General features: G+C 48.4%; 7 protein-coding genes across 7 annotated transcripts; 1 reads left to right on the top strand and 6 right to left on the bottom strand.

Annotated features, from left to right (window-relative positions):
• Positions 1-360: 360 nt before the first annotated feature.
• On the bottom strand, positions 361-3400 carry N7458_006023 (leucine--tRNA ligase NAM2; the record flags this gene model as incomplete). Its single annotated transcript, XM_056909405.1, has 3 exons — positions 361-2438; positions 2510-2795; positions 2867-3400. 3 exons carry the CDS (start codon positions 3398-3400, stop codon positions 361-363), a joined length of 2898 nt encoding a protein of 965 aa, XP_056765109.1.
• A 1517-nt stretch (positions 3401-4917) lies between these two features.
• N7458_006022 (uncharacterized protein) lies at positions 4918-6385 on the bottom strand (the record flags this gene model as incomplete). The annotated part of the gene is given in 6 exon segments (XM_056909404.1): positions 4918-5211; positions 5227-5647; positions 5806-5855; positions 5935-6063; positions 6095-6254; positions 6306-6385. The coding sequence occupies 6 exon segments, from the start codon at positions 6383-6385 to the stop codon at positions 4918-4920; spliced, it is 1134 nt and encodes a 377-aa protein (XP_056765108.1).
• A 1022-nt stretch (positions 6386-7407) lies between these two features.
• On the bottom strand, positions 7408-8340 carry N7458_006021 (uncharacterized protein; the record flags this gene model as incomplete). Its single annotated transcript, XM_056909403.1, has 3 exons — positions 7408-7617; positions 7671-8120; positions 8185-8340. The coding sequence occupies 3 exons, from the start codon at positions 8338-8340 to the stop codon at positions 7408-7410; spliced, it is 816 nt and encodes a 271-aa protein (XP_056765107.1).
• Positions 8341-9967: 1627 nt separating this feature from the next.
• On the top strand, positions 9968-10888 carry N7458_006020 (uncharacterized protein; the record flags this gene model as incomplete). The annotated part of the gene is made up of 1 exon (XM_056909402.1): positions 9968-10888. The coding sequence occupies one exon, from the start codon at positions 9968-9970 to the stop codon at positions 10886-10888; it is 921 nt and encodes a 306-aa protein (XP_056765106.1).
• Positions 10889-12539: 1651 nt separating this feature from the next.
• On the bottom strand, positions 12540-12770 carry N7458_006019 (uncharacterized protein; the record flags this gene model as incomplete). The annotated part of the gene is made up of 1 exon (XM_056909401.1): positions 12540-12770. The coding sequence occupies one exon, from the start codon at positions 12768-12770 to the stop codon at positions 12540-12542; it is 231 nt and encodes a 76-aa protein (XP_056765105.1).
• Positions 12771-14536: 1766 nt separating this feature from the next.
• N7458_006018 (cytochrome P450) lies at positions 14537-16241 on the bottom strand (the record flags this gene model as incomplete). Its single annotated transcript, XM_056909400.1, has 5 exons — positions 14537-14955; positions 15004-15585; positions 15634-15805; positions 15857-15973; positions 16038-16241. The coding sequence occupies 5 exons, from the start codon at positions 16239-16241 to the stop codon at positions 14537-14539; spliced, it is 1494 nt and encodes a 497-aa protein (XP_056765104.1).
• Positions 16242-17983: 1742 nt separating this feature from the next.
• On the bottom strand, positions 17984-19661 carry N7458_006017 (PLP-dependent transferase; the record flags this gene model as incomplete). Its single annotated transcript, XM_056909399.1, has 6 exons — positions 17984-18123; positions 18183-18724; positions 18781-18958; positions 19003-19316; positions 19375-19473; positions 19543-19661. The coding sequence occupies 6 exons, from the start codon at positions 19659-19661 to the stop codon at positions 17984-17986; spliced, it is 1392 nt and encodes a 463-aa protein (XP_056765103.1).
• Positions 19662-21306: the final 1645 nt, after the last annotated feature.

Raw genomic sequence — 21306 nt, 5'->3', positions numbered from 1 at the left:
GGGTGACAATTGAACTTGCATCTTGGGAGTCGTGATGTAGGATCAGTTAGATTAATTAAGTTCAAGATCTGGGTTCATGCAATAGGCAGAGATTCAGTCAGGGCTTAATGGAACCTCGAAACCGCATTAGCTGGATCAATTTTATGTTTAACAAGCGACAAAACCTCAGCACTTCTTTGAGAGAGATTGATGTTAGATCTATTGTACAATTCTAGTTAAGTAGTAAAAATACAAGTTGCAGGATGGAGAGCTACCCCCACACACATACAGTGACAACCCCCAGACGACTCAAAATGCAAATGCAAATGCAACGCAGCGCAATGCAATGCACTTGAAAAGCAAAGTTAAAAACAATCCCACCTAAAACACAACATTCACCAGCTTCCCTCCCTTAACAACAATAACCCTCCTCCTCTTCTCCCAGTCATTCTTCTCCTGCAGCCACAATTTGCCCTCGGCCGTTTCCAGAACCCGACTAATAATCCAGTCTTGCTCTTCCTGCGGCGGGGCTTTACCCGTGGAAGCAGAAGTCGCCGATGAGTCCATGCGCGGGATAGTCACGGCGCAGCGCAGTTTGCCGTTAATCTGGACTGCGACTGTTTGGCCGCCGCGGGCGGAGAGGGCTTCTGCTTGGTCTGGAGTGAGGAGGGGTGTAGGCCATGGGGCGGAATGAATTGATGGGATTTCAGTTGGGGGGTCGATGTTCTTCACGAGGGCTTTGTGGAGGATCTCCCAGGATTCGGAGGCAAGGGCTGGTGCGATGGGTGAGAGGAGGCGGAGGAGAGATGAGATTGATAGGTAGAGGGCGAGTGAGGAGGAAGGTGGGGCCGATGATAGGGCGTTAGTCAGTTTGATTAGGTCTGAGATGACGGTATTTAGACCGTAGGGGTTTGTCTCAATGCACGATGTCACGGATGATACGATGTTATGCGTTGCCAGGACTGCGTCTGCGTCGGAGTCACTCAAGTCCTGGAGTGAAGGACGAAGGGAGACAACATGACCGTGCGAGGTGTCCAGATCAGCCGCATTGATCGCGAAGGATGCGTCAGTGAGGGTTTGCTGAGCGTCGTGGACGAGCTTCCACAGTCGACCGAACCAACGCTCTACACCGACAATCTTGGTTTCGTCCCACTCCAGGACCTCACTGACGGGCGCAGAGAAGAGAATGTGAGCACGTGTGGCATCGGCGCCGTACTTAGTCGCACAAACAGTCGGGTCAACACCATTGTACTTGCTCTTTGACATTTTCTCAAAAGACACATTGGGTGTGATTTTGGTGCCCTTGATCAATGGCTTGTCAGGGTTAGACAGGTCCACCTCTGTGGGGAGCAAGAATCGACCAGTGGAAGGCTCCGTAAAGGTCTTCCCGTGAACCATGCCTTGGGAGAGAAGAGTCTTGAAAGGCTCGGCCGGGGCTTGATCAGAGTGCGAGATTGCTGGGAACAGCTCAGACTGAGCAAGGAACTTGTAAATGAATCGAGCGTAGAGCAGATGCAAGATAGCATGCTCCACGCCACCAATATACACATCCACAGGCCGCACAATGGAAGGTGAGAATGGAGCATCCTTGTTCGCGGAATCCAGGAAGCGCAAATAGTACCAGGACGAGTCTACAAAGGTATCCATAGTATCTGTGTCGCGCTTTGCAGGACCGCCGCAGTTGGGACAATTAGTGTGAAGCCATTCCTCGGACGATTCAAGTGGATTGCCTTTCTTGCCCTTCAGCCACTCTCCTTCAATCTTAGGAAGCTTGACGGGCAGGTCTTTCGCCGGTACTGGAACGGAGCCACAATCACCACAGTGGATGATCGGGATAGGAGCTCCCCAGTATCTCTGCCGGCTGATCAGCCAGTCTCGCAGTCGCCAAGTCTCGACGAATTTAGCTTGTCCAACCTTTTCCAGGTCTGCCACGATCTGCTTTGCAGCCTCTTTGGAGTGTAGACCTTGGTATTTTCCGCAACGCGAAGTCAAGAAACCATCTTGAGTGAAAGCTTTGGCGTCCTTTGCTGATATGATGCTATCGTTTGTTGCATTGTCTGGAGACTCTGGTTCGATGACAACAGGGATGTACTCGGGGTTGACATTTTCTTTGAAAAAGGCCATGTCTCTGTTGTCGTGGCCAGGGACAGCCATCACAGCCCCCGCGCCATAGTCACTCAAGACATACGGTGCCACGAAGATGGGCAGCTTCCTTTGTATGTGCGGGCTCTCATTGTCAATCATCCGCAAAGGATGAGATGCGAACACATCATTTAGGCGATAACCAGCCTTTGAATCAGCTGGCAGCGAGGAGGCTTCGTCCAAGAATTTTCGAAGCGCTGCATCCTTCTCAGCAGCCTTTACAACAATGGGATGGTCCAGCGACAGCGCGAGGTACTCAACACCATACAGAGTATCCGGGCGGGTAGTAAAAACGTTCACATTGACTTCCTGGCCATCTCCACCAATAGTGACGGGAAATGTAACGTTTGCTCCGTGTGATTTCCCAAGCCAGTTCCGTTGCATGGACAAGACACGCTCGGGCCAGCCCCCGAGAGCGAGTCGAGATCCTTTAGCAGAGCTTCCTTGAACTCAGTGATACGGAAGAACCACTGCTTGAGGTTCAGCTTTTCAACCTTCGCGCCCGATCGCCATGAGAAGCCGTTCGCGTCCACCTGTTCGTTTGCCAGCACCGTCTTGTCAACGGGGTCGTAGTTGACCAGAGCCTCGGCCTGATATGCCAACCTTTTCTCGTATAGCATCAAAAAAATCCGCTGTGTGTGCTCGTAGAATTCGGGTGCGCAGGTCGCCAGTTCCTATAGGAAACGCCCGGGTCAGTCACACGCACTGACAACGCGACTAGTCGCAACTCTCAAATTCCACTCACTCTATCCCAATCAAACGAAGCAGAGATACGCCTCAACTGCTCCTTCATCTTCGCAATATTCTGCTCCGTCCATACCGCCGGATCCACGCCTCGCTCGATCGCCGCATTTTCCGCCGGCAATCCGAACGCATCCCACCCCATGGGATGCAGTACATCATGGCCGCGCATCTTGTAATACCGTGATATCACATCAGATATCGTGTATACTCGAAGATGGCCCATGTGCAGCGTACCAGACGGGTAGGGGAACATTGACAGGACGTAGGACTTGGGCTTGGGCTCCGAGCTCATCTCTGCCACCGGTCGCGACGACGCGCCCGCGGACTGCCATTTCGCTTGCCATTTCTTATCTAGAGCCGGAAGATCGAGTTTTCGAGGAATGGACGCAGTCGCTAGCAGGCGGAGGAGACGATTGGAAGGAAGGGAGTGCGTGGGTGGCCGGAGGTAACGCGCGGGTGATCGGACGCCAGGCCGCACGTATCGCCAAGGGTGCGCGATAAAAGGCGTCAATTGGATAGGGTGGAGGTTTCGCATGATACTGCCAGGCCCATACTGCCTCCTAGTCGAGGGGTTAAGGTAGTCCTACGGCCTGGAGCGATGGTTCAAAATTCGAGGAAGCTCGCCTGCCGTCTGCTTTGTTTGCTCTCTTATCGAGGATTATCGATTCGTCCGCTCCGCCTGCATGTCATGTGATCTGCCTACCTTCGTCGGCTTCATATATTTCGACTCTCCAACATGCAAAACTTTTTGAAATGTTTTGTCCCACTGTCAATTGTCTTTTACTGGCAAGTTTTGGTCAAAAATTAAAAAGAAAAGCTCGAATGAGCCAAATGAACGCTCGACGCGGGTCTCGATCCCGCAACTTTGAGATATCTCTTTTATTTAAACTGGAGCAGGATTATTAGTCATTTTCAGCTCAAGATTACGGTATTTGGGCCAATCAGAGGGGACTCACAGTCTCACACTCTACCAATTGAGTTAGCCGAGCAACTTTCGCTTGCAGGACCAGCTGCTGGAAGAGAGCTCATAGCGACAGTACCGTAATGGTCGCTAGCATCACCTAGCGCAATGCAAGCCTGCCAGACATATGACTGACCCGCTTGAACTAAATTAAACAAAATCCAAGTATTTGAAATTAGCCCAAAGATTCACTAAGAGCCTAAAGATTCTAAAAAAATGCAGGCGACGTACAAAGCAAGTAAAGAACGCACTTGCCAATTGAGTTCAGGAGTTATACGTCCATGGATATCAAGGCTTCAAGAACTCCAAAAATAGATTGTTCGGTTGGTGCTTAGCATGTATTTGTAGCGAACTCCGGGCGGCCACATTTGATTCAAGTTAGCAAGGGTCGACGAAGGAATAGCACCGTCAATCTAGAGCTCATCGAGTATGTCGTCTTTTGTATATAGCCAACAGTAGACCGCAACAAACCGGCCATCATCAAGTCTTCGAAGGTCAGAAACCTTAGTTAGAGCGGTACTGTGTCCGATGTGTACATTGACAATGTCCCCACTCCGTAGAGTTCACGAACAAAGAGGGACTGAATCGACCTTCTGGAGACACTTTCAAGCCGTAGCGCTATTGATTAGGAGCTGCTGGAAGTTCTCGACTCGCTCTCGCGAAACAACGTAGAGCACTTGGGCTGACGCAGCCAACCAAGGTCGTTCAACAACAATCCCTAAACGTATGTAGCACAAATTCTCCAACAGTACCCATTCTCAGCTAGCCCGAGGTAGATTCAACGCTGCTGTAGCTTGAGGAGTAGTGGAATTAAGTGAAGATAAAAACAGACTAAGCTTCTTACAGACAATGGCAAAGAACCTCGAGACTGGATCGATTTTCGGATATGCTAGACTGTTCTCGTCAGCCTTATCTATGGTTAGCAGATTATCGAATAATCCCATGGATTTCACGGTCACGGAGACAACTCTCATCTTTGCCTCTTTGACGGATGCGATAGATCTGTTCCCGAATACGGATTTCCCCGTAGATGGGATCTTGGCCACATGAGGCGGGTTCACGACTACGCTTCATCAGAGCGCCCTAGCTCTTCAGACTTTTCCCCCACCACTGGCCAGGCCAAGAAGAAAGAACCCACCGGACGCAAGTGCCTGTTCCATGATCTCAGATACTCGTAGCGGGGTTCCTGCTGCGTCTTTGAGAGGGGTCTCGCTCAAGTTTGCTGCCTCTTCAGTGCGCATGATAGTCATCATTTCCTGCCGAAGTTTGTCATACTCGTCGACATCGATTTCATCCACCCCTTTATTAGTCAACCAGCATGGAGGTTCGACCATCCCAACAGGGCGTGAGCAGGCCCATTGAAGGTCAACCAGGCATATGATACGCTAGTTATATTCAACAAAAATGTTGCTTTGATGAAGGTCAGTTAACATGAAAACAAAGGGGCCACGACGCCACTTTCGACAGAAAAACAATGGAAGTATTGTCCGCATTGTCGCTAGCGCTGATATCTGGTAGCCACAGTCTTGTACATTATTCACTGCATTGGGTTGATACCGCAGGCGGCTATCATGTACCCCTAGGATATCTGTCACGTAAGACTCTACAGTTAAATACGTAAAGTCATAGGGGATATCGGTCGGGATATTCTCGTTTTCTAATCCCTGAAGCTCCATCGAAAGCGGGTGATTAGTTAGCGTTAAAAACCCCTTCCTGTCTATGATAAAAGACCTAATACGCGGCAGAGGCACTCTGCTAAGATTGAGCAGGATCCGAGATAAGTCTTTAAAGAGACTGCTCCGTAACTCGCTATTATATTGCCTTTCAGCCTAAGTGTTCTATAGCATTGTCCCCTAGGCTTCCTTAATGAACTCTATCAATAAATATCCCGTATATTCTAATCGGTCTAAATCGCATTCGGACTGGTTTGGACGGCGGATATAATTCAACGGTGCTAGGACGCGAAAGCAATAGCATACCTAACGGCGTAGGTACTCAAAGCAACGACTGAGAAGAGGCAGGCGGTTAACTTATATAAACTGTTTTCTAGGAATTAGATAACAGATTTTCTGCGAAGAAAGAATAAGGTTAGTCTTATACCGATTCACCTTTAGATAGAGCAAACCCGTACAATCGAGGAATTGGAATCTCCGGACAATTTTGTTGAAGCCATACGTAGGTGCCAGCTTCGTATTAGATCTTTTCGTTCCTATTTCTAGGTCTAGTATCGTCTCTAACTCGATATAGAAGAGGAAATCGCAGAATAACCCGTTTTCCTAGCTGCTGTCGGCGTTTCCAACTGACAATAGTAATAGGAACACAAACATTCAAGCTGCCGCGGAACCAGTCTTCGATATTTGCAATATGGCACATATCGGCTGAATCCAAGTTCAAATGATGGGCAACAACATCTTTTATCCAATTGCGTCTAGTATCGAGATGGGAGAAGAAGCGCCGTTGTCGGTCGACATAGCCTTACTGATGAAGGACATTCACCTCCCGCTCTTTGGCAACAGAAAATGTGAGTTCTTCTCGGAGGGGACGACGCGTACGATTCATAGTGATATATCAGTCTGAGGTTACCGACTCATTATGTTTCTGTCATCTCACTAACGCAATATCCGCCCCTTGAAGTTAGGGGGAAACGTAGCTACCAGGAGCTCTGGCGGATAAATATTTTCCCGGCCGCTCCAGGAGGTGGGCTCACTCCGCTTACCAGACAATTTTTGAGGACTTGAACCTGTAGTCCATAAATGACCGCCCTTGTCGCGTAATGTGGGTGAGTAAGTTCAGATATTACCAAAAGCACAATTAAACAAACAGACTGACCAATATGAAAATCATCATCGAACAGATTAGTCGAGCGTTTAGGAGCCTCGGGAGGGTTGTAAAGGGAGATTTGCTGTTGTGCCGAATTTGGGTAATAATGGCCTGATCACGAGATACATCAGAATTGCCCCCGCGATACTGCTGTATTATATGGCCTCTCTCTTCTTTCCTTCTCTTTCCGGCTCCGTTACCTTTGTTATGAAATGCATAACACTAAGTATCTCCCCAACTTTCCACACGTAACAATAACCCCCTTTACCTACTCCACAAAAGTTAGAACTCACATGTCTAAGACCGCAAAAACAGCGCGACGAAAACCGAAAATGGCCAATCAGTAGATGAAACTCAAGATTGGACAGGAAGCCGACAAATAATCTCTCCAGGCCAGCTTAGAGAAGGCTACTTCACTGAGCCTTTTCTGTTTCGTTTACAAAACTGTGGTTAACCACAAACCGAAGTGTAGCCTTGGAATGAAAACCAACACCAGTCGCGTTCCAGCGGTTACAGTTCGCAAAGTAAAGACCAACCCCGGAAATTTGAGGTTCAGTTTGAATTCCGTTCTTAATAGGGGGTATATAATACGGATATAACAGAAGGATTGCAGTCAACATTCGGGCATTGATATTTACCACCCACAGAGGGGATACCGTATTCCAAGAGGCATTTGAAAAACAGTTGTATATACTGAATAGGTTTCGAGCTTGTCATACTTCTCGCTATATCGTCTGCCATGACCTGATATAACTATACCATCAATGCCCCGGTGATTCGTGCCTGTTGGACGCCAGCCCACCAGCTTCATGCACTTGTTTCGTCGGCCCTTCAACCTCGTAAGGCCGCTCCGTATACGCTGTTTCATAAACCGGTTTCCCCTGAGCTTCCAATCTGTGCCTGCAGGCGGCATGATATACGCCGGTTCTGGAGGATGAGGACCTGGCCCAGGAGGGGCCTGTTGTGAGCAGCTGCGCTTCAAAAAAAGATAAATAGCCCCTAGTGCAATCATCAAGGCAACTACCGCGCCAGCGACAATCCCCCCAATGGCACCGCCCGACAACGAGGTAGAGGTACCGGCGATTACTGTTACTGTGCTCTGTACGTTTGTTGTGGAATGAGGAGCTGAGGCAGTGGTTCCAGTGCTGACGGTTCCAGTACTGGTGGTAGAAGGGGAGGACGTCGGCTGGACACCTAAACTCACAGGGTCGAAAGTGTAGCTGCTCGCAGATGGCGAAGCGGAGGCCAGGGATGAGTACGTGGCATTAAGCGCCTCGGCGTTGAGGTCAAACAGGACATCTTGGGCTTTGCTAAAGCACACGTTATGCCGGCCACTGGCTGTGATGCAGGTCTCTCTGTTCACGCAAGAAAATGCAGTCAGTTCATCGCGAAGAGCAATATTTGGAGTCAGCCCAAGGGCAAAGGTCGCAGGGGAAAGGAGCAAACTTTTCATTAACACAACGCCAGGTTTGACCTGCATTCTTACAGCCGAGGGTGCTGCCATCATTCGCTCATTCTATCGAAATAGTCCGACATACAGAACTATCCTGCTGGTTGCAGCAATAGATCCTCCCGGTATCGGCATCGTGTGCGCAAGCATTTGGGGGCGGGCAGAGCCATCCGCTGAAGAATGTCGGACATTCAAAGTTTGGCAGGCTGGAGGTGAAGGCAAAGTTGCTCGGAGCAGTCGCCATCTGGGAGTTGTAACGGTTTCGAAATTGAGGAGGTTTACTGTGTCTATTGAGGTACGGGTGCTCTTCGCATGCGACTGGAATTTTGAGCGGTTCTGGGGTACAGCGCAGTCCAAACCAAAGAAAAGGGCGTTCAAATGAATAAGATTTGCCTAGGTCAATGCGTTTGAAATTGATCGGCATTCAAGTGTTCTGAATACGAGGTCCTTCATTAGTCCCGATATTTGCATCCGTACAGAGGCGAGGCTGACAAGGCAGTCCTGTCGCACTTCGCATTGCCAATCTTCGACAACTTGCAACACCAATCCATAACATGCGAGCCCCAAGGACCGACTGTTATTTGTCGAGGACAACGCGAAAGCTATTAGATGATAGATCCACTCCTGTCATCCGAATATTTAACGCACGCACCAAACCAAGAAGGAACGCCATGGTTAGTTATTAGTGCTTACATCATTTACTATTAGTGAGCGCCCCTTAAAGTTTATCTTGCTTGCATTTTAGACGTGAAACTACTCATTCGCTAGTGAGTCTTTCGTCTTCAGTAGTCTCTTGTCTCCCATGATCTCTATCGCAAGTAAATGATCAGTTTCCATCAATTACGCCGTATAATCCCTAATGGTAAGAAATCACATTCTACGAATAATCGAGCAAAACAATCTTCTTATTGACATATCATGGCCTTGAAAATCGCATTTAGCCTGTGTTTTGAAATGGTAACAATGGCGATTAAATTACTTCATTCTATCCATCGCTCCTGAAGTCCAGTGATTCACTTCAAAAATAATATAAAAAAGGAAGGCAAAAAAGTACAAAAATCAAAAATCAAAAACATACAACAGCCAGGATTCGCATGTGGTCACCCACCATACTACTAACTGGCCGGCGTGTGGCTTAAGTACGGCTGAGCGGACGGGAAGCCCTGTTCTCCACACCCTATGGTCGTATGTACTGGAGCTCACATTGCAATAAGCAATATCCTCTGAATGTTCTCAATAAAATGCACAAAGTGCCGCTTCAGCGTCGTGTGACAAGTTATGAGCAGGGGTGAGCAGGGCGAGTGCGCAGTAGACAGGGTGAGAAGCTGGGCGAGAGAGGGTGATTCTCATCGAATCCCAACCCAGGATTGGCCAAATCGACAGCAAGGCTGACTTCGATGTTGCCTCGAGCCAAAGTGATGTGCTTGCTTTGCAGGCAACGCCGACGTAACGTGGACGTCAACAAGTTGTATTTCCCTTGCCCTGGAATCCCGGGAACATATGGAGTACTGTAGCACCCTAACGTCCTGTCCGGCGTAAGTAAAATCCGCGGGGTAACAAATCTACATCACGGACCAAAAACTACGTCGCACATCCTCGATCAGCCTATTACCATTTTTGTAAGGGCGCCCGATTATTGGATATTGCACGTGATTCTGGTTTTGTAGGAGGATTGACGATTCAAGATCCACTTATAGATAGTCAACGCACTGGCAGACCGTTGAAAGATAATGACATCATGGCCTCGAGGATGTGACAAGACCGTGCATCACGACCTATGTAATTTCTACCCTCTTCTCGTCTCGGTGAAAACCAAGGATACCGACAGATCACCATACAAATATCCTCGCAGCTACTTCTTTCAGAAAATCATGTCACGTGTGTATCGCAGCGAGGATGTTGTGTCAGAAGAAAGTGCAGGCTCGTTTCTCGAGCTCCTTCCCTCTGGTACGCCTGTTTACTATTATAACCAACAGTGTGCTATGGAGAGCCTCTTTCCTAAGTATTCGGTCGAGGATCGCTTTATCGTCTTGAAACACTTTCCACCAGAGACATTCGCCGAGCACGCGGAACAATTGCCAGGACGCTGTGACTATTCGCCATCACTTCACATTCTCATTATCACGATGCCTAGTCAACCACACGAAGCAGGTGCCTCTATGTTTGAGGTACTGATTATGACAGTCGCGCAAGAGATGAAGGTCAACAGACTGATTGCGCCATGCGGAGCAACTCTTGTGGATACTCCTGGCCGAAGCAAGCAGGCAGACCGATCCTGGATGCCACGCCGCCAAGGGAGAAAATTCCCAACGGTGGCATTAGAAGTTGGCTTTTCAGAGACAACAGCAAAGCTGGAGAAGGACATTGCTTGGTGGATCAATGGATCAAAGGGTGAAGTGAGAATGGGGATTACGGTCGATATTAAGAGAGGATCTGGCCACATCGAAATCAAATCCTGGACCCCAGCAATCGAGCCACCACTACGCGATGTCTATGTCACCGCAGGCGGTCGCCACGTTGTCGATAGACGCATCAACGATCCCCTATCACCTCGAATGGCTCAGAGAATCCTCATAAAGAAAGGGAGAGATGGCTCCAGTCCTACTATTGAAGGGGGGCCTCTTACTGTGCCATTCCACACCCTACTGTTGGATGAGCCAGGAGAAGGCGAGGGCGATTTCGTGTTGACAGCCGAAATGCTCTTACATGATTTGGCAGAATGTGTCTGGGATGCGATTGAAAACACTGAAATGGTCAAGGCCAAGGAGAGGAACAATTATCAAACTGCGTGATCAATGCAGGCCTTATGTGAGACTGGGCTCCCTGCACGCCTGCCTTTTTTATTCTTTCAGCCTAACACCTCTGCCCCTGACACGAATTGATGTCTATACGGTCATTTATTGTTCCGACACGTAGGAATAGCCTCATAGGAAAGATATCGTAACATCGTGCTTCGGCAGAGATGGATAAGTCTCTTGTTCCTATCTCGAAGTAAAGTTAATAAAGTTCTGACATACAGTCTTCTGAGAGGATATTTTTTCCTGTTGCGATATAGTCTTCTGCAAAATATTTCAGAAGCTACATGGTAGGATCAGGTAACCAGGTTCATTTTTGGAAAATTGGTATTAGTCGCTTCTTTCCGACGAGAAAGTCTCTATCTGCTAAAACAAATATCATAACCTATACCTATTAATAGCATAACTTACAATACCCAATTTATTGCTGTATCCTTATGGTTCTTCAGAGTAGCTAGAGCGAGCTATTTGAGGTATACGGAGTTATCTTCGTTTTCTCGTTCATCTGATATTCACGGTTGAAGCCACGTGACACATGTGCGATTCTTTCAAGTTTCTTTTAGATATCCTTAGGGAGCATCTTCTTCGAATGGCTGAGCGTCAAGGGAAAAAAGGAACAGCATATCGTACATGCGCCCTAGGGCTCATATTTATGGCCCGGATTCAAGAGAAAAACGGAAAGTGGGTGATCTGGGTGATCTGGGTGAGAATCCTGTTCTCACCTCTATCACCCCAGTCTCCAAGTTCTCACCCATATCACCCACACTCATCCTAAGATCAAATTCGACGCCATTTTAGAGCTCAGGGCGCATTGAGAATTAACCACGTACTATAATGGGCTTAAGTACGGCTGAGCGGACGGGAAGCCCTGTTCTCCACACCCTATGGTCGTATGTGCTAGAAATTGAGTTGGAACAACATATATTCTCTAAAACTTTAGAGTTAGCACTCATTTAGATCACTGGAAATGAATGTGACGTAGACTTTCCACAGTATACCACATAATCACGTCCCTTGACCCAGACTTCTTAATTCGCATCAGGGCCTTGATCAGGTTAGCAATATACCTCACTTTCATGGTCTAATACACAAACTTACAGCCAATTGCTGCAGAGTCGCTTCTGTTATCACCATCACTTCCGTTATAACCACTGAAAGTACAACCAGAGGTCCGCATCTCTTCACCCTGTTAGCGTGCAGATTTGATTTGAGCGCCTACCTGCGCGTTTACTGCCTACATATCGTCATGCGAATATCTATAGCCTCTTATTACGAAGTCATCCTGTGTCATGCGACACCCAACGTAGGCCAAATCGCCACTACATCGGCGCTCAGCCCAGTATCCAATGTATATGTAATATCGCAATGCTTAATAGGTCCGCTAAAATTGAAGCCCTTTGGAAAGATATAAGGACCATTGACAAACTCGCTCGCCCTTCAACGCAATACGTTCCCGGCGAGATAGTCTCATATGTAATGGGAGAAGGAATACATATTCTTAGAGTGTATGAACTTGTAATCTACAAAACAAGCCCCAGTCAGGGCGCCGCTAACTACATGGGACCCTTAAGTCGCACGAAAGATTGCTGCTCGACTTGAACCGAAAGACTGAGAAGAAAATGATATTTGCAATTCAAAGACGTTCTACTCAGCAATACAAATCCGTCGCACTCCAAGTCTCACTCCAGGTATTGTATGAATCCGGGGGTACTGGTTGGTACTTGGGAGACTTCTCAGGATGATAGGCCTGATTGAACGAGACACCTCGATCAGCTGGAACAATCCCTTCAATAACCTTGCTATCCTCGGGCAAGAACTCTGGTTTATCCAGAGCACTTTCAACCCAACTTTGATTGAAGGGCGTCCTAAGGGTTGCCATGACGTGGAGATGCCAGATCTTTCACTGGCCATCTTCCTTGATAAAGTCCACGGCATAATGGCCCCAAGACCAGTTGGCATAGATTCCCCTTCAATGGGAAAGGTCTCGTGGCCTGAAGAAATCCAAACACCCTTTTCAGTATTCCCATCCGCCGCAATTTCGATTACAGGAGTCGTGATGGCATGTTCAATCCATAAGCCTTCGGTGGAAAGTGGAAATGGATTTCCTACAACGTAAGATTTGTAGATAGTCTCGCGTATTATCCAAGCACCCCAGTCCTCGGCTTCGAAGACGATGTCCTCGCGCTTGGTCCAGTCTCTCCCCATACCCCTTCTGCTGAAGAAATTGCTCCAGCGGGTGAGAATGCGCCTACCGTGAATCACACAGAGAGGTGCCTCCAGAATAATCAAGCAAGCGTGGGGTCCTCCAGAGCTCTAGGGTGGAGAGTCCAGGACCGGCTCCTGCTCGAACATGCGGACTTTAGTCGGGCGAGTCAAGCCACTCTTGCAAACGGCCATGGCCAGATACCGCCAGATATCTTGTGTACATTTGCCCCAAAACACTGAAAGAAATAATGCCGGTCATCCCTTGACCGAGCCCCATACCAACTATCATGATTATTACCCTGCAAGATCTACCATTAGATTGGGGACATTCAGTCCGACTGACCCGACCAGCTTCAGTATTGCCCCCAACCAAGTTTTGACATTTCAGGGCTTGCAGCTCGATGGCCAAGGGACTGAACCATTTTGGGGGTACCATACGGCTCTTGCAAATGACTTACATCATCCTCTACTTGTTCAGCCTGAAGTACCTCAACTCCAAATCGTGATGAGAGACGCCAGGCTTAGTTGGCAATGCCAAGATGTCCAAGAACCCGCAGCGGTGGTCACAGCTGGAAATGACAAGAATGCGCATACACCGCTTCAAATGAGCCAGCACAATATACCAAACAATGCTATTGAGGAGGGTCTCTCTCAAGCTAATCAAAATGAAAAGCCCTCGCTACGCCTTCTGCCAGCCTCGCGCGACCGGATAATCAGTCTCCTGACCAGCGTGTGCAACCGCGAAAAGTTTCGAGAGATTGTGCTCTCAATGTGCTCCATTGAAGTTCTTAATGAATTGTTGGAGAATTTCATAGCATCGGCGGGACAATCAATAGACTCGTGGATCCATCTGGCTTCATTGGATTTTAAAACCATACAGCCAGAGCTACTCACCATGCTCGTTGCGAGTGGGGCCATAATGTCCCCCAAAAGAGATGTGCAGAATCTCGGTTATGTGATGGAAGAGGCCTGTCGCCTAGCAATATTGAAGAAAGTCAGGCAAGGTTTCCTCGAGGTTGAACACCCTCGAAAGGGCTCCGTGTCAGCCTGGTCCACGTTCGACAAGTCATCAGTGGGGGCACAGTATTCTGACCGGTATAAGCTTTCTGGACAAACTCTACAATTTCTACAAGCATATGCATTACACCTTAACGTTGGAATGTGGAGTGGATATCATAACAAAATCAAAAACAGCGAGGCAGAAGTCCTGCCCTTGATCACAGTAAGGTGTATTTTACTTCCCCACTTTAACTCGACAATTACCTCCAAAAAGTCTCCCCTTCGATAGCTTCTTTTGGCTCACCCAGAGATGTTGAAGTTTCAACTGCGGATTCCGACTGGGCAGGTTTCTTTGACTTCCGTATATGAGGTTAATTTCCTGTGACCCCTGCAGTGGCTCTAGTTGGCCCTAGTTCTGGTCATGAAGCCATTAGACAGAGTCTATGGCACAGTAACGCCCAGTCGCCTGCGGACCGAAAGCGTAGCCTCCGGGTCCACCTTCACCCTGAAGCCGTCTGTGACTAGCTTGACCTCATCCACCGATGCTCGTATGTCGTATTTCATCACAATGTGAGTGAGAAGAATCTTCATCAATCCTGCGGCAAAGAAGCGACCGGGGCAGGATTGAAGGCCACAGCCGAACCCTATATGCGAGACACTTGGCGTAGCCAGTAGGCTCTTATGAGTGTATCCTGGCGTGTCTCGCAGTTGCAAAAAGCGATGGGCATGAAATTGATTCGGATTGGCATAGTTAGAGGCATCTCGCATTAGGTCGGCCGAGAAACCTATGCTCGAGCCCTTGGGAATCCGAGTCCCATCTGAGAGACGCACGGTCTCTCGGGCCATCCGTCGAAGCAGCACTGGAGGTGGTTAACCGTGATCGGGAAGGCATTCATCAGGAGACTCACCAATTTCAAATGGCTTCAATCGTTGTGATTCCTTTAGCACACTATCCATCAGTCGGAGGCGGTGGAGATCCTGCGTGCGCCACCCATTCTGGCCCAGCGTCACGTCCATCACTTCCTGTCGCAATTCTTCCACAAGCTCCGGTCGACCACACAGGTCGGAGAGAACCTGGGTCAACATGTCAGTGAGGGTGTCTGTTCCCCCAAAGAACATGACCATCGGGCCCATGGCGGCATCATATGGCCTGCCCCTTGCGCTCCGCTCCAGCCAATCGATCGCATCATCATACTTCTTCTCGGTGTCTCGGGACCTTCTCGCCGCTATTACTGTGTCAATAATCCGGCGGACATCATGGACTTGGTTTCGGAGTCGCCAGCATGAAGGCAATAGCCAGTGTAACAAGGGCCGAAGCAGCGGGGGCCATTTTCGCAGCTGCGTTAAAGCAATGGCTGCAGCCTCCGAGCATGCCGTGACGCGGCTCAGCCAGTCTTCCCGCGAGTTAAGGTCTGAATCGAATAGGACGGATGCAAGAATGTACTGGACAATGCCATCGATGGAGGCGTTGAGTGGAACGTCCTGCCATTCTAGTACCGTGAGTAACATAGTCATCAACATAGAGCATGATGCCCTACCAGATTTAGTTCCCCACGCCTGTTCCAACTGGATGCCAGCATCACCAGCCATTCGGGGTGTCAGAGTGCTCCAAGTGTTCGACAGTCCCTGTTTGACGGAGTCTTGGAGAATGTCATCCCCCACCGTGACAGGACGAAACAGCTCGAAGCCTGCGTAATGAACACAGAATTCCTGTATAGTTGCTCAGCGTAGGTCAAAATCAATTCGACATGGCATACGTACCTGAGCAAACCACGCAGCTAAACTCAAGCGTCTGTCGTTGCGCACTTCATCGATATACTCTGGAGGAAGGATAGTGATGGGCCCAGCGTAGGTTTTTAGAGTGAAAATGCGGTGTATCTAAAATGCCAGTGACCTCATCTTAGCAGTCGGCGTTAACAGTTTAGTAATCAATGACAGCTACCTTTCTTGCATTCTTGATCAACTGCGAATATCGATCCGGAGCCGTTCGGGCATCGACCGTGGGGAGGGACTTAGGCCCGATTACGCACCAAAGCAAAGACATGGACAGAAGTGTTGCTGCAACGATCCCGAGCAGTGATATGTCGGGGAGGCCGTAAGAAACATGGGATAGAATAAAACTGGGGATGAAAGATATCAGCATCATTGTGACCACAATTCGCAAGGAAACATGAGGTCCAGAGGAGTCTCTGTCAACCTCGAGAAGTGGACCTATACGCCCTTAAAAGTGGCATTTATAGTCTAAGATCAGGCGGAGATAGGGTAGGTCGAATTGTGTATTGGTGTTGCATGTTTAGTGCTATGGAGCAAGGGGTCAAAGAAGTTACACGACAGTCACCTTCGCTGTCGCCAATACACTTTGAGGATGCTACTGGGATGATCCTGTGTAGGTTCAACTCGCTGACTCACCGCCACTCGCTTCACTTGAGAATTGTATGAACTAGATCAGACGATTGTTCATGAGGGGACTAGCGACCTTCAGAGATACACATTCCGTGAACATAGATTACGGAGTGAATTGATGGCAGAGCATCTGTAGAGGAGGTGGCTATATTACTGGGCCAAAGAATCCTGGATTCGAGAAAAGCACCCGTTCCTTGGCAAAATACTCCTTCAAAATTTCAGCATTGGCTGCCGATTCCCAATCGCACTATGAAAACGATCATCGGGATCCCATTCTCTCTTGACCGTCAGAAGCCGGTGGTAGTTTGACCCTCCGTAAACGATCAATGGGACTCTCTGGCTAGGATCTGCAAGATTGAAGTATGCAGCGCCAAGGCCAGTGTCCACGGGATGAAACTAAGACATTTGAACCTGGTTCAACTCCTTCGGGGCCTGATCTTGTCCTCCACGGAGGTTGGCGTGAAATAGCAGATGAAGTTAAAAACCCGTGATGCTGATCGCCAGCCCGGATGTATGGCGGTCTCCATGAGCCCTGTTCAACGGCCGTCACCCACCCTGCCAGGTTACGGTGAATACAAGATCCCCAGAGGCCATGGGGATCTAAGAGAAATCCTGTGTTATGTAGCGGGGATTTTCCGGTAAATAGAAGCAAGTATTCGATACAAGCGCCGATCCCATCAGGATCACATTGTTATTCGAATGGATGTCTCCTCCGTGCCCTGGGGCCATAATGGACATAGAAAGAGATCGTGAGGACAATGATGGCTGCAGTATGTGGCGCTCGAAGGCGGACCGCAGATGATTCGTGATCCACTGAGGCACCTGAGGCGTGAGTTGTGCTCAAATGATACACTTTCATGCTTGACTGCACAGGGGTCGGTTTGTGAAGATCTAGCTATACAAAAGAGAATTGCGTTATTTTCCCGTGGTGTGGGTTGACTCTATCCTTATAGCCACATCTTGTAAATTGGCCTCCGTTTGTCTCGTACTGCTCAACCGCCTCCTAAGATCAAAACATAGTTAGAAACAACTGAAGTTCACCGTCATTTGCTATACAATGGGTTATGCAACCAGTTTGAAAAGTGCCGCCTCCCACGATAACCTGGTGTGAGTGTTACGAAGTTTCCTGATATGAAGCTATTCACACTTTGATGCCTTGTGGCCTGATGGGTACGGCCCTATCTCGAAAAGGCGGGGGTTTCGACTGAGATGCACTTGGAGTTTACTCAGCGGAGAGGTGACGCCACATGGGTAAGAAACCAAGAAACTTGATTGACTGAAAATCGATAGTAGATTATTGAAGTATTTCATTACTCTGGATTTGAGCAGTTTCACTATCTAAATGCGCGTACTTTTCGATGGTTGAGCGGCTACATACACACGTATGAGTCATGGCACACAACTAACTAACTACTAACTAGTTAATCTATTCGTCTGTTTTCATCTTCTATTGGGAATCACCCAACATATTTTCTCCCTTGACAATCACTCTTTACACAGCTGACGGATCTCATGCGTCAGCAAATCATAAATGATTGACAGCTGCGGAACTATGTCCTGTCTGACCACGACCCGAAGAACGTCAATACCTCGTCCATCCGGGCCCCAATACGGTAACGCATAATCTGCCAAGGGTCAGCAAGCCGCCTGGCCTCCCTCTGATGGGAAGGCAAATGGAACCTACAAGGAATGGAAAATCCCTTGTGATAGACCCTGTCGCTCAGATCCGAGATGGTGACCTGCGGGTGCTGTGCCGCGAAAGTATCAGACAATGTGAAGACCACCACGGGAAGTCCGGTGGCGCTAGGTGGTTGAGATGTCCGATAGGATGGGCAATTTATCTCGTGACAAAGACAAATCATCCTCTCCTGCTTTTCAATTTGTGGCGAGGGCTCGTGGCCTGGGCTGATGCACCGGAAATACCCAGATCCGTTCAGCTCACTGCTGAGCCTCCCTGCACCTGAGAGTAACGTCGCCATCCTCTCTTGATATCCCTTGTTGCCGAGGCTGTGGAAGTTGAAGTACTGGACAATGACGGGGGCGTACGATCTCGAGAAGCTCAGGGTAAAGGCAGTCTGTGTACCGCGCAGATAGACCGACTCCATTAGGAGTCTAGGCGGGATACACGACTGATCTCGCCAAACCAACCACCCTACCGCACAGGGTGAAAACCCAAACTTGTGTCCTGATGCGTTGATAGATCGGACTTGACGAACGCGAAAGTCCCTATCAGCGAATCAGTCAACAACCCGGGATGACAGATAGGGATTAAAACGTCTTACCAGATCACATTGTCACAGGCTGGATCGAAAGGAGCAACGAATCCGCCACTCGCAGCGTCCACATGAATTGGAATGAAGTGTCCTGTCTGGCGCTCATAATCATCCAGACACTGACCTATCTCCTGCACAGGGTCGTAGTGACCGGTGAATGTGCTCCCAAGAGTCAAGAAGACCCCCACTTGGAATGTCAGAGTGGTTTATTTAACCCGAGGTATTTCTTACCTGTCTCCTGGTCCAGCCTTTGCCTTACTCCTAACGGAGCCATGGCGAACCCACTGCATGCGTTCACAGGAACTACTCGAGCTTCCACGTCAAAATAGGTGGTGAACTTAAAAATGCATGTATGCGCATTGGAACCGACAATGACATTTGGTCGCCTGCCCACAGCGTTTTTCTTTTCCTCCCAGGCTCTCTTCATTGCCAGTCCTGCCAACATGATACCCTCGGACGAGCCGGTGGTGGCCGCGCCCACGGGCAATTCATTCTCCCCACTGTTCCACAGACGGGACAGTATCGAGATGCACTGATCCAGATATCTAATATCCTCATCATTAACATCACTCTAGTTGCTCTTTACAGAATTTGTGGACATACTCTGATACGGTACCATATTCCTCCACGCAAGCCTGGTTTTTGAAGAAATTGGAGCATATGAGCTCCGTCGCGGCGGCAGAATGCTGTGTACAAATGAAACTAGTAAGGGAAATCAGCATTAGTGACAAAGGACATTCATCCCTAAGGTGTTGATAGTAAGACACTCACCTCCCCAGGTTCCGGTTAGGCGGAATATCCCGCTCCATGTCCTTCTTTATGGCACTAGCTACCCGCGAAGGAGAATCACTTCCCGGTGGAAGTAGGCCATTCTTTAACAGATAAGACATATTGAAAGAGAAAAGACAACCCCAAGAGAGTTACAGTAAGAAAGGCAAGTCCAAAATTCAACATGCGGCGAAGCCTGTTCACGTGTAATAATCTTGGCTACGAGAGTACGTCACTGAACTCGCCAACCAATATATATGTTAACCGCGCAGCATTTTCGGAATTCACCCAATTCCGTGATCATTTACGTGTCTATTACAGACTCATAGAGTGATTTAGGCTGTACGCAAGGAGTCAAAGTCAAATATTGGTGCAGGTGATACGATTCAACCAATGGAGTATACTGTAGGCGAGAAGTGGACCCTTGCCGTCAGGAAAGGTAGGTACGTACTGAAGGAAAGCATAACTTCCTACTGTAGTCACTGCTCACTCTTTGATAGAACGGAATCGGGAGAAATCACTGTACCGTAATGTGGGTAACAGGATCGAAAGATAGAGGTATTCCCCTTTAAGGAAGGCGCCCCTAGCCAGGCACCTTGGGCCAAATGACTTGGCATGTTCACATTCTACTTCCCCAACCCGATTGGCAATTTCGTAGCTAGGATATAGCATGACTATCATACTTTCATTGAACTACAGGGGTCTAGCGTCAGGCTATCTATACAGATTTGATTCCATCAGTAGACCACCTTACCGTTCAACTAACCAGCTACCTACTTGTGTATGGGTTGTCAAGTTCAGGTCATACCTACCTACCTACCGACTTAGGCACGCTGTCAAGATCGGTACATTATTATGATCGGTAAGTATTTCTCATGCATGCATAATATATGCGTCCTACATACGGCTTGCTACATTAGGTACGGCGATCGGCTTACCTCCGCCCCCTCCCCCACCTTAAAACGAATAAAAATCCATTTATAACCAGGTTCTTTACCAACCTTATGACTTGATGATGCGCACTTACTGGAGCCGGCCTAAATTTCAGTAAGAGCAATTTTTATTAGTTTCGTTAGTCTCGTCGGTTTTGGTGGTATTTGATCGAATGGATGCCCAAGACCCGTTCATGAGAACAGATTTTTGTGTGCATTGCTGATATGTATGTCCGTGCCTATCCTGCACCACGCGCCTGATTTATTCATTGGTGTTGGTGCAGGAGAACAAATAGTTACGAACTCTGTATATACCTGCTGTATTAAGAGACCGAGGATCTCCGAGCGACTGGTCGATCGGGGAGATTTCATAAGAAAATGTGAATATAAAAGGCGTAAAATTGCGTAATGGTTGATACGTAGCCACGAGATTAGATCGACAAGATAGAAGATTCGCCAAATTTGAGTAGGATGAAGTAGTTCCTGAAATAATCTAGCGTTCTCCAGAAGCTCGGACCGACGTGATGGAGATACCCTGATACGCCTGTTTGCATCCCTTGCATTATATGTAGGCGGGTTTTGTGGACCGGGATGTCGGTTCCCTGCCGTGACCAAGTGGGGGCTCGTGAAGGGTATAAGGTGAACCTTATATGAAGCTGAACATGGTGCATGTGCTCTGAATCGGGAAATAAGGCTTGCATCCATGCTGGATTCGGTGATCGTAAAGAGGCATCACTAATGCAACTAACGTGTTCAACACGGTCGCCTCTTCTGTGAATGATCTGTATGTGTGCCAGTTCTAATGCCTTGATGCATAATGTATGGTATCACATTC

Source organism: Penicillium daleae, assembly GCF_028827525.1.
Source record: "Penicillium daleae strain IBT 16125 chromosome Unknown utg000006l_segment0_segment0, whole genome shotgun sequence".
Taxonomy (NCBI): Eukaryota; Fungi; Ascomycota; class Eurotiomycetes; order Eurotiales; family Aspergillaceae; genus Penicillium; species Penicillium daleae.
The sequence above is the reverse complement of the archived record's forward strand: the minus strand, read 5'-3'. Positions and strand labels throughout refer to the sequence as shown.